We start from the raw sequence: 12,701 nt of genomic DNA, 5'->3' as shown, positions 1-12,701 counted from the left end.
CGAGCGCTTTTCCGACGTTGAGGAACCCTTCGATGTTGAAGTGGTTTTGGCGGGAAACACGTCAGAGGGTTTACGGGTACTCGATATCGAGGAGCGATTCGGCGTCTTTTGCGCTGGTGTAGAGTGCGCAGCAGACGTCGAAGGTCGAGGCGTGCCCGGTGTTGAAGGGCTCAAAACCTCATCATATATTGCCGCCCGCAGGCGAAGCGCTCGGTTCTTTCTAGTCTGTTTCGAGAAGGACAGACAGATTTTGCAGGAGGAGACATTATGTTCCTCACCGAGGCATAACAAGCAGAGGTCGTGCAGGTCTTTAGAAGGTAGTTTCGCTCTGCAACCCTCACACCATTTGAAGGATTTCTTTCCGTCAGCCATAATCAGGTCAAAAGCCGTTCCGTGTTCGTTTACCAGAAGTTACCGCAGCCAGTCCAAGTTCGAGGTCACCAAGAATCACCGTCAGCCGTTCCGTAGTCAGATCCAACAAAGTCCGATATTCCAGTCCGAGTCAAAGGTTATACAGGAAGAACGAAAGAGGAATTTTCCGACGAAGAGGCACAGACCGCAGGTCTAAGACACAAGGCGGTCGGAAAAGAACTGAGGGATTACGTGCCTCAGCCGCGCCTTTTATAGCACGCAGCAGCGTGGGGGCGTGGCTTGGGCACTTCGACGAGCTCAGGCATGGATACCGTGGGGCTCCTGCGCAGGCGCAGAACCCATTCTTATGGGCATCGACGGATCTCGAACCAGATCATGGATGCATTCTTCTTCACTTCTTGTGCATAACACACACATTTCTTCTTTCCTCTTGCACTTCTCTCCCTGGCAAATTGGTTTTCAGGGCCTTTTTTTTTTCTTTTAAGCATCTCAAGAAAGTATCTGCTAAAATCCAAAACTTCTTCCGCTCTAGAAGCACAATCAGCACTACTGTGTGATGGGAAATGCACATACCCCAACAATGCTCCCAGCATGCCAGTTGTCCACCAGCACATGATAGGGGGCTGCACATCCCAACAACATTCTGGTTGCCTCACCAGAAGAGCTAAAGTCAGGAAAGCTGCAAGGAAGAGCAAGATCACAGGGAAACATGGCTCTGTTGCCAAAGATGAGTAGGATGCCTCCTCTCCTGCCAAGAGGCTCAGATTGTTTTGGGGGTGCGGCCAGGGGGCAGGGCTCCTGCCAAGCCTATAACAAGCTGTTGTTCATAAGCCAGCCAGCCACCCGCCAGGAAGTAGCAGGCAGGGACTTCCAGCAGCCCAGAAAGAGCAAGGAAGAGCATAGGTGAGAACCTGAGGAGAGAGGAGGAGGATTCTCGCTAGTTGAATTACCTTCCCTCCCATGATGGAGGCTGTAAGGGAAAATCAGGCTCGCTACTCCCTACCTGCCACATTGTGGTAATGGTGTGCATTATTATTATTATTATTATTATTTGTACAACAGGTACTGTTGAGTGAGGGTGACACAATTCTCCCATCCTTATACTAGTGTCATTTTAGAATTCTTGTTTTTGAAGGGGATTTTTAAAGCATTAAATATTAAACACTTACCTATTTTATTTACAAGCAGTAATACCACCCTTTAGTAAGGAAAAACTTGCTTGGATGAAGGAATTTCACTATTTGTAACTTTCTTCATCCTTGCATGACAGAATGCATCTAGCAAAATTCTAACTTTACACAATTCTTATGGCACACAACTCCACGGTAAACATACAGTGTGCAATCTTATGCATATTTACTCAGTAAATCTTACTGTATTCAATGAAAGTTACTCCCAGGGAAGTGAGGTAGGACTGCAACCTTATATCAGTTTAACTGCCATGGCTTCACCCAAAGAACGGTGGAAACCATTCTGTAGCCCTGAGAGGGTGCTGAGAATTAGCTGCTAGAGAACCCTAATCACGTCCATAGAACTGCATTTCCCAGGGTTCCCTGGAAATGACTATCAGACTAGTTTAAGTCTGCTGATCAGTGATCTTCTCTATCTTTCAAGCAAGGGCCACTTTGGCCAACCCTCCCCCCCCAAAAAAAACATCCTTTCAATGCGAGAGCCATTCCCCCACTGTGCTAACTCCTCTGCAGGGACATAGTTATATAGCTGAGCAAGAGGGGTGGAGGGACACATGTCCCTGGGCCCATGGGGGGAGAGGGGGCCCACCATCTGAGCAACCACTTGCTCTTCACTCTATTCCTCCCTCCTCTCTGAAGTAGGCAGCAGGGAGATGGATTGCAGGAACTCATCTTCACGTTTTGTCCCAGGGCTCACTACAACCTTGCGATGCCCTTGCTTCACTGAGTGCTGTTCTTTCCAGCAGTGGGGAGTGGCTTTAAAGAGAAACAGAGCACTGCCAAGCCCCTGTGCCGTCTTAGAAGGTGCACAGACTGCTGGGAAGTGTAGTTCCCAGCACATTTATCATAGAGCTCTATGGGGAAAGTGCTGAGAAGGACTACACTTCCCAGTGCTCCATGTGCACCATCCAAGATGGCACTGGGGCTCGAGAGAGCTCTGTTTCTCTTAAAGGAACTCCACCAGTGCTGGAGAAAGCACAGCACTGTGCGGAGGATATAGTCTGCACTGTGTCAGGGGGACTGTGTGGAGTATTTGGCTTTGGCTGAAGCTTTGTATAGGCCTAACAAACAATGGGTCAGAGAGCCATTCTTAGGGTCAGTAGGAGCTGCCAACTGCTCCTGGGTCTTGCCATGAAGAACACTGCTATAGTGGGGACGGCTGCATCTGCCATCCCCACTGTGAAAGCCTTTAGTATCTGATAGATACCCAATCCACTCTCTCTGTGCTTTTGTACACTGAATCCATGAGCATAACTTACCATTGACAGTTACTGTGTTGCTCTGTAGAGGTAATTTTGCATCATTGTTGGCTGTACAAAAGTACTTCCCTGCATCTTGGCTTGTAATTCTTTCTTTTGGCAAAATAGCAGCTCCGGTTTTATTTTCTGTTACCTCATACAAGGGTTTCTTTTCATTTTCTCTAAAAAATTTGAAGTCAATAGGAAGAGATCCTGAACTGACAGTGCAGAAAAACTTGAGGTGTTCACCATCTTCTACATCCCCCGGTGGCCCGATATGCATATTTATGCCAGCAATCTTAGCTGTGGATCAAAGTACAAAGAAAAGGATCAACAGCAGATTCTGAACCAGTGTATTTCCTACATCAAGCAGAGGAAGCCAGCATGAGCAGGCATGCAATCCATGTCAGTGCGCGGAGTTTAAAAACAAACAAAAACATTATATGTTTATTTATGAGCATTAAGCTACTGCAGACACTTTACATTATCAAATAATGAAACAGCCTAAATCTTAAAAATTCACTGTTCAAGGCACGAATGTGCTCTGTTACCATTTGAGGGGGCATACTTTATTTCAGTTGTTTCAAGAAATCATGGGCAAAAGCCATAGCAAAGTACATTGTCTTCAGGAGGTTATTCACACATGCCTTCATGCCTCGGGTTATCTGAAGAGCGAATCTGCTTTGCAGCGGATTCGCAAGATGTTTAATTCAGGGCATTAAATGGACAGTTCACATAGTGTTGGCTCCTCTCCGCAATCCCTGGCAAATCTTTTTCCTGTGCATTCACACCAGCTGGTTCCAGGTTTTCCCTCCAACCAATCCTCGCAGAGGAGGAGGCAAGAGACCCTTTGTTTTGTTTTGTTAGTTTGACATCCTTGCAGAAGAACAGCATGACAGGTTGCCAAGGGACCAAACAGCAGAACACTTAACCCGAGCCTGCTGAATCTGATCCAAATCTTTGCTGATTTTTAGAATGAACTTGACTTTGTGAGTGAATGCCTTCATCACCTCATGTCCCCGCCCCCCCACAGCCCAGAGGTAGGGAAGTTTAAAGTAGAAATCATTGCATTTTCTGTAATGAAGAAAAATGCAGGTTAATCAGCTCAAAAAGGGGGAGGGGTTAGGTTCAGGTTACAGCAGGCTGTAGTCTCCATTCTGCATATCTAAAGCCTATGTTAAGACCCACATTTTTCAGTTTGTGCTTGTATTTAATGCAGGAATTTTCCCCTCCCCCTCCCCTGGACTCCCTCCACAGAATTTCACAAATCTGCTAACACTCCCCCCCACCCACCTGCCAAACACTTGCAATTGCAAATACTCAGAGCAGACAATACCAAACAGCTGTCAAACTCCCCTTCATTGAGTTTTGAAAAATGCCGGGTTTTGGGAAATGCCACTCCATACATCAAGGGAAAGCACGGTGGCATAACAGGCTTTTTTAAAAAGCTGCTGGAAATAGAAGATTATTTTAAGCTAGACATAGATTGGGCTAAGTCAGAATGTGCAGCCTCGATTTAGGGGGAAACAGAGTCCTGTCTGCACTGGTCCCTGATAGCCCGAAGGGACTTTGAAGTAAAGGCAGCTGATATGTGGATTCACACTCTCCATCCCAAAGGATTAGAACCAAAAGCCATGTGTGTAAAGCCTCCTGCTATTTTATACCAGTTTGCCACTGTACAAGTGGACGCCATTCTCTGCAGGGGTTCCGTTTTCTGCTACAACCGTGGATAGTGGAACCACAGATGACAGGGTAATGAGGCAATGGGAATGGGGGGGGGCGGTTTAGGTTCCCAGAGGCTGGAAACATGGGCAAAAATTGGCAAACACAAGCAAAATAAAATGCCCTACTGTGCTCTGTGGGTCTCCAGCTGTCCAGGAATGCCCACCCTCAGTCCCACATCCCCCATTTCCCCACAAAAACAATTGCAGAATAAATGGTGTGTTGTTGTTTTTACGTGAGCCACAAAATGGCTGTTTTTCACAAAATAGAGGCCAAAAATGACCTCCAAGCTCATTTCTGGCCACCCCAACACCATGGATACATGGAAATTGAACCTTGTTTTTCCGTATATACTGAGGTCAGGTGTCAATTACCCAACCACAGATATGCGAAACTGCAGACATCAGGTCTGCAAATGGTGAGGTTTGCCTGTAATATAGTTAGCATCTATATATTTAATTCTCTTAAATGTACCCAGATAGCAATGGGGATGGGCTGGGGGGGATTATGGCAGCCAGCAAGAAAGCATGGGGGGGCAAGAAGGATGCGGGGGCGGGAGAAGATGAAGCAGGCTGGCCAGCCAGCAGGGAGGCAGTCAGTGGTGGTGGTGGAAAGGGGGAGAAGAAGCGGGCTGGTAGGGCAGATGCTCTGCACTCAGCCCAGCTAGTTTTAATTTAATATTTCAGTCTTCTGGCTCATTTTTATGGAACCAAAGGGTGATGTGCAGCCATCTTATGCACATTTACTTGGAAGTAAGCTCTGCTGAATTCAATGGGATTTACTTCCAAGTAAAGTTACACAGGAGGACTACAGTCCTAGGGCCAGATTAAATAAGACAATACATGCTTTGGCTTTCCATTCCCTGTTTGTTTATCTTTCTAAATAGGAGCCATGCAGGGAGGGCAATCCTGATCAGGGCCTTTAACCTTTTGTCCCTGCTGTGATCCCAATCCAGATCTCACACACACCCGCAGACAGAAAAAGAGCACTATTACCCTGAAAAGGAAATTCCAGTCGTTGCCAAAACAAGCTTCCTTCCCAGAGCATATAGCACTCATGGGGTGGTGAAGGAATCTAGATTGAGTCTACAGCTGGGACATAGGATTAAAGTAGGGTTGCCAACTAGGGACCTTTAAAAGGAGGACATGCAACTATTTGGGGACCAAATGGCTGTATTGTATTGTATTGTATTAGGAGGAAGAGATACTACTTTGGTGACCAAACAACTTTTTTTGCATGTTTTGTGGTATCTGAAGTTTTGACAGCTGGAACATGTTGTTCTCTCGGAACACCTTGCTCTCAGGAGCAGCTTCTCTTCCTCTCTGTCTACTTCTGACCATCCATCCAGTGGGGAAGCCAGAGTGGAGGTCCTGCTTCAGTGGCAGGTTGCAGAGCCACGTGATGCAGGAGCACAGAGAGGTGGGCCCGGCAGGTGCAGCTGGCTTCCTTCATGTGGAGGCAGTGGTGGTGGCAGTGAGTGGTCAGCTATCTATCTTTACTCAATTAGCAGCTATCTCTGCTAACTGAGCAAAAAGGCACCTATTAAAGTGGTGAATCTCTTCTATTTATCATGAGGTGAGCAAATGGCGCTATCCATCCCCAGCACAGCATCCATTCAGTGGCTGATGCAGGCGTTACCTATTTTACATTGTGAACCTTTTGGGGGCAGGGGTGCATCTTATTTATTTTTATTTGAAAACCACTGTGAAATCTTCTGTTGAAAACCAGTCCATAAATATTTGCAGTCATAGAGAGAACAGCAAGTGAGTGGGAGACCATGCATGCACCACTGCACCAGCATTCAAAGGGGCTGGCTCGGAAGCTAGCTGGCTGCCCTGCCTCGAGCCAAGAGGTGAAGTTGCTGGCCTGGTTGGGGAGAGCAGGCTGGGTGATCCCTGGGGGAGGAGGACATAGGACTGTGTGTGTATGTTAAATCTAATCAGGAGGCTTTACACACAGGGCTTTTACTTCAAATCTCCTCCGGAATGGAGTGTGTCAGTCCACATATTAGCTGCATTTACCCCAAAGTAGCTGTGGGCTATCAGGGATCAGTATGGACAAGACTCTGTTTCCCCCCAAGTCGATGCTGCGCATTCTGCCTTAGCCCAAAGTAAAGTGTGCCGTCAAGTCAATTTCGACTCCTGGCTCCCATAGAGCCATGTAGTTTTCTTTGGTAGAATATAGGAAGGGTTTACCATTGCATCCTCCCGTGCAGTATGAGATGATGCCTTTTAGCATCTTCCTATATCACTGCTGCCTGATATAGTACCAGCGGGGATTTGAACTGGCAACCTTCTGCTTGTTAGTCAAGCATTTCCCCGCTATGCCACTTAAGGTGGTTACTAGGCCAAAGTATGTCCGGCTTTTAAAAATCCTCTAGTTTCTGTGGCTTTTTTGTGTGTGTTACCCCTACCACTTCTTCCTTGATGTGTGCAGTGGCCATGCCAGTAATTCGGCTTTTCAAAACTCAATGAAGGGGAGTTTACATAGGCTTTAGATATGCGGAATGGATGTAACCTGAGCCTTTTTGTCTTAGTCGATTCCATTAGCCTGCAATGTTCTTCATGACAGAGAAAACTCTGATTTCTGCTTTAAATTTCCCTGCCTCTTAAATTGTCTGGGGTATGTGTGTGTGTGGGGGGGAGGGCATAAGCTGATGAAGGCAGTCTCTCAAAAGGCAAGGGTTAAGCATTCTGCTGTTTGATCCAGCTTTTGGCAACTTGTCATACTGGTCTTCTGTTCCTCTGCAGCTCAAACTCAACAAAAAAGCTCTCTCGCCACCTCCTCTCTGTGATGTGATTTGTGATTGGCTGGAGGAAAAATCCAGAGCAAGCCGATGGTAAAACACAGGAAAAAGATCTGCCAGGGATTGTGGAGAGGAGCCAACCCTATGTGAACTGTCAATTTAATCCCCCGAATTAGAAAAAGCAGATTCACTCTTCAGATACCCTGAGGCATGTGTGTGAATAACTCCCAGGAGATTAATATATGGTTCAGAAGCTGGGGCCTTGAGAACTCTGCACCTAAGCACAAGGAGTAGACATACAGCTCACCTGGTCATCAGCTTCACAGTAGTGAACTGCATTTATTCTCAAATTATCCATTTTAAAAATCAAAATATGCATATATAATACCAGTAAACGTATGCAAATTTTATGCAAAGTGGAGCCTTTTTTGGTGAAAAATGTCTATTTCCATTTTTTTGGTGATGGATATCAATCTTTTTCACGATCTGGACTGGCAACCCTAGGTTAAAGCCCCCTCCCACACAACTTCTATTAAGAGAGAGAAAACCCAAGACTCTCAGGGCCAAAGCATGTGTTAAAATAACTTGTTGCTCAGCCTTAAAATCAGAATGGAAGTTAGAACTTTTAGGCTAGCATCTAGAGCGACGCTAGCAGAAGGCAGAGTTAAACACAGCTGTTGCTTCCTCCCAGGGCAGTCCATCAAGCCTCTAAAAATTCCATAGCAGAGGGTCAAGGGACCCTTTGCAACAATGTGGGCTGCTGTGCAGGGAAAGGGGGGCAGGAGCCTAGAATTGGGAGCCAGGAGAAGGCACTTTTCTGCTAAGAGAGCTCCACCCAGTTTCCAGGCAACAGAGGCATTGGCAGAAGCCTTCACTGGTCATGTCAGCTGCTCACCAGCCAACACGGACCAGCCATACCCTCTCAGCCTGACCTACCTCACAGGGTTATTGTGTGGATAAAAGCATGGATCATGTCCCAAGCATCTCGGAGGAAGGATGTAATAGAAGTGGAATAAAGAAGTGTCCCTTGATCCAAGCTTGGACATGTGAGTGAGCAGCTGAGCTGCAGAATAAGGGGATGGGGTGCTCTGCAGAAATCTCTCTTGCTGTCCAGGTTACAAGAGTAAGGGATAAAAAGCCCTTAGAAATACAGGAAGCTGTCTTGTGGTGGTGTTTTTTAAAACAGATTTTATACCATATTTTTATGGTATAAAAATCGAGCCAGACCATTGGTACAGCCCACTGAGTATTGTCTACACTGACTGGCAGCAGCTCTCCAAGGTTTCACGCAGGAATGCCCGTCTTCCAGCCCTACCTGGAGATGCTGCCAGGGATGGAATCTAGGACCTGCTCTGCATGCCAAGCAGATGCTCTGCCACTGAGTGACAGTTTCATCCCCTCTGGCTCCACTAGGGAGAAAATGGCTGAGGCCCATGATAGAGAGTGTGAGTGGGTGGGCCTTTTGGATCAGGAACCAAGCGGCAGGCTAAAGCCAGAGCCATATCCCAGGCTGCCAAGTGCCTATCCACGCTAAATCCTCTCTGTCTGTTTTCAAGAAGACCCTCAAGACTCTCCTGTTCTCACAAGCTTTTAATTAAAATTAATTTTAATAATTTAAAAATGTTTAAATAACTGTTTCATACTATTGTTTTTATTGTGTCTCATGTATTTTAATCTGTGTTGAATTTTAAATTTTGTGCACTGTCAAGAGGTGTACATATCAGGCGGTATAAAAATATGATTGATCAATAAATAAATAGGCATTGATCGTTTAAAAATGATTCTCTCTGCCCCCTGCCACTTTTTAATACTTACCTATCACTGTGATGTTTAGTCCATGGCTTCGTTCCTGACGAGAATGGCCATTCCGAGCGCCACACTTGTATTCTCCTTGAACACGCTCATCCTTCGCTTCCTCGTAAAACCGTGCCGATCTGTTTTGACTTACTACAACGTCCTTAACAAATGTTTCTCCTCTATAGAGAGTGTACTGTATAGGAAGAGTTCCAAGCCTGGAATAGCAGTGTAAAGTGAACACTTGCCCCAACACTGCTACCTTGGTTGACTTATAGGCAGCCCAAAGAATGGGCCTGGAAACTGGAGCTGAAACAGAAGAAGAAACTGCTGTGCAAGTGTCTGTATGAATAATCCAGATCAGAGTTGTTTCACTTAGTATTCCATAATTTCTAAAATGAGAGGTGTGGGAGCACCAACCTGTCAGGAAGGGATGTTCTTTGCACTTGAAGATATGTCCACCCCACCCTAATCCTAGATGCAATGCCGCCTGGCTGTAGCTACTACGCCATGGTAAAGGGGGGCCTTACGTCCATCCCCTGCTCAGAAGCATGCCCCTTTAACCAGCCTGCAGATGTCAAGGGAACAAAACTCCCCAGCCAGTACATGATACGGCCCCTTTTATTTGAAGACTGCTTTCAAAGCGGATTCATTATTTGTGTCAATAGTCAATCACAGTCATTTTCACCAGTACCAGGAACTGGGAGCTGCTGTATTTAGGCCGGCAGCTCTACTGTGCAGGCAGGCTAAGCAACTAGTGGGGACAGCATCATTCAAGAGCTGCTGGGAGGAGCACAGGAGTCTGGGGGTGTGTGCTGCTGCTTCTTGCTTGGCTGGCTCCCCACAGAAACACATACTGCAGCAGGTTCAAGGGCGCACCCCCAATTCAAGTGGTGCCCAGCCACAAAGGAGAGCGAGACTCCCATACTTCCAGTAAAAGAGATGCAGTGCTGGTCGGAGCACCTTGTCATGCAGACAGAACAGAGAAATGTCCTCTTCTGTGTGGTTGTTAAAGGATACAGGGACCCTGTCTTCCTGTGGGAGGAGAGCTGGTCTTGTGGTAGCAAGCATGAATTGTCCCCTTTGCTGAGAAAGTCTGCCCAGCTTGTATTTGAATGGGAGACGTGAACATTGTAAGATATTCTCCTCAGGGGATGGGGCTGCTCTAGGAAGAGCATCTAGGTCCCAAGTTCCCTCCCTGGCAGCATCTCCAACATAGGGCTGAGAGAGATTCCTGCCTGCAACCTTGGAGAAGCCGCTGCCAGTCTGTGAAGACAATACTGAGCTAGATGGACCAATTGTCTGACTCGGCAGAAGGCAGCTTCCTATGTGTGCACTTGTTCACTCTATCAGTGAAATGCATATATTTTGTAAAGGTAAAGTGTGCCCTCAAGTCGGTGTCAACTCCTGGTGCCCACAGAGCCCTGTGGTTGTCTTTGGTAGAATACAGGAGGGGTTTACCATTGCCATCTCCTGCACAGTATGAGATGATGCCTTACAGCACCTTCCTATATCGCTGCTGCCCAACATAGGAGTTTCGCATAGTCTCGGAAACATACCAGCGGGGATTCAAACCAGCAACCTCTTGCTCACTCGGCAAGTCATTTTCCCACTGCGCCATTAGGTGCAAATACCACCTCCCAAAAGCAAGCAAGACCTGACTCTGTGAGTGCTAGAACTGTGTTGTGACCTCAGAGGGCACTGTCCCAGCTCTGCAGCTGCTCTTGTTCTGCTGGGCAGCCCCAGGGACTTGCCTCCTCTCTGATGGTTTCCTTTTTATCTGACCCAGCCACTCCTGCCTGAATTGGGGTCCCTTTACCTAAGTGTTTAGGGTCATGACTTTCCCGCTCCTGCAGACTGGGGCTGACAAGCACCTCTCCTCCTTCTCCCATCCCTCCTCCCACTCAGTCCTGGAGAAACATTTATAGTACCCGAGGAGACATGTCAGGGTCCTCCAGCATCAGAATGGGTAGGGCCCTGTTTTCCCTGACCAGTTCCAGCCCAAGCTCCACTGATGAGGTGGTCTCGTGGTAGCAAGCATGAATTGTCCCCTTTGCTACGCAGCATCTGCCCTGGCTTGCATTTGAATGGGAGACTTCCTGTGAGCACTGTAAGATATTCCCCTTAGGAGATGGGGCTGCTCTGGGAAGAGCATCTAGGTCCCAAGTTCCCTCCCTGGCTTCTCCCAGATAGGGCTGAGAGAGACTCCTGCCTGCAACCTGGGAGAAGCCACTGCCAGTCTGTGTAGGCAATACTAAGCTAGATGGACCAACGGTTTGACTCGGTAGAAGGAAGCTTCCTATGTTCCTATGAGCCACTGCCCCCAGCCCTGTGGTGCACAGAGTGGATTGTTCACCAATTTGCTTTTCCCCGTTCCACCCCATCCCTGCAGGCAGTCTTCCTACCCCCATCCTCCTCCCAATCCCCATGCTGCTCAGAGTGTGCCGATTCCCTTCCCCACCTATCTGATCTTCCCTATCCCCATTAAGTATACCAATTCTCATTCCCCTATTCTATCCCCACCATCTTCCCCTATTATCTAGTGGTGGTAGCAGCAGTAGCTACTACATTTCTGCTGCCCTCCCCACCCTGCTTTTTCAAAAGGCACTGGAGGAGGAGGAGTGTGGCAGTGCAGTGGCATAGTGAGGTTGTAGGTGTTGGAACTGAAGGACTCTGCGCTGCCTCATGCCTCAATGATAGAGTGGGACAGACTAGTGAGTCAGAGGGCTAGAGGGGTCAAGATATTGGTCATTCCTCCTCTCTACTGCTCTGTCACTATCCCTTTGATATGCAGATTGCTACTCTCAGGGACTTCCTTGCTTCCTGCCTCCCTTTCTCTCTTCCCCCTTCTTCTCCCTATCACACACACGCTCGCCTCTCTCTCTCTCTCTCTCTCTCTCTCTCTCTGCACCATGTGTGCAGAGTTGCAGACAGCATCTCTCTGCATCCAGCTAGCTAGCTAGATTACAGATTCTATCTCTCCACTTTCCTATCTAGAATGGAGTTCTCCAATAAAGACTCCTCATATTGATTTGAAACTATGAACTGGCTCCAAGTTTATTTTGCTCTCAGCAAACACACATGCCTGGGCAGACCACAGACTCTGCTGTGTTTTGCCTGTGTGCATTCTGCTCTAATAGAAGGGTATCTCTTACCAGAGAGAATTCCCAACAGTAGGGGCCTGTGTCTAATAAATGAACATACACGTCTCCTTTATTTTATTTTATTTTGCAGAAACCACAAATCTTTTTTACATTTTACTTCACCTGTTTCCCTGTCCACCTCTTTGGCAGGCCCCAGCTCACTCACCAGCTCTGCTGCTGCCCCCAAGCCATCCCTAGCTCCTTTGCTTTCCCCCTCTCCCATCCTCCTCACCATCTTGCTCAGACGAGCAAGTTCTGAATCTCCCCTTTCCTGCTTGCTCCTGCAAAACAGCTGATTAGGGCTAGTGGCTCCTACTATGCCTGTGCCTGCCACCCACCTATCAGTTGTTCTAAGGCAGCACACAGTTCTAAAGCTGTGTCTCCGGCCCCTCTTCCAACCCCATTGGGCTGCCAAATTTCTCTTTCTACTCGGCTGGCCTCTGTGCCCAGGGCAGCAGTAATGGGGGTGCGGGACAGGCTCCACTCCACAGCATGA

General features: G+C 47.5%; 1 protein-coding gene across 2 annotated transcripts in view; it reads right to left on the bottom strand.

The window, feature by feature from the left end:
- Positions 1-12,701, bottom strand: part of LOC128343238 (platelet endothelial cell adhesion molecule-like) — a 76,065-nt gene that overhangs the window by 38,363 nt on the left and 25,001 nt on the right. For both annotated transcript variants that reach the window (XM_053291967.1, XM_053291969.1), the window contains exons 7-8: positions 9,084-9,371; positions 2,822-3,103 (exon numbers count right to left, since the gene is read on the bottom strand). In XM_053291967.1, coding sequence (XP_053147942.1) covers positions 2,822-3,103; positions 9,084-9,371 — 570 coding nt within the window. The remainder of the gene's footprint in view (positions 1-2,821; positions 3,104-9,083; positions 9,372-12,701) is intronic.

Source organism: Hemicordylus capensis, chromosome 2 (assembly GCF_027244095.1).
Source record: "Hemicordylus capensis ecotype Gifberg chromosome 2, rHemCap1.1.pri, whole genome shotgun sequence".
NCBI lineage: Eukaryota > Metazoa > Chordata > Lepidosauria > Squamata > Cordylidae > Hemicordylus > Hemicordylus capensis.
The sequence above is the reverse complement of the archived record's forward strand: the minus strand, read 5'-3'. Positions and strand labels throughout refer to the sequence as shown.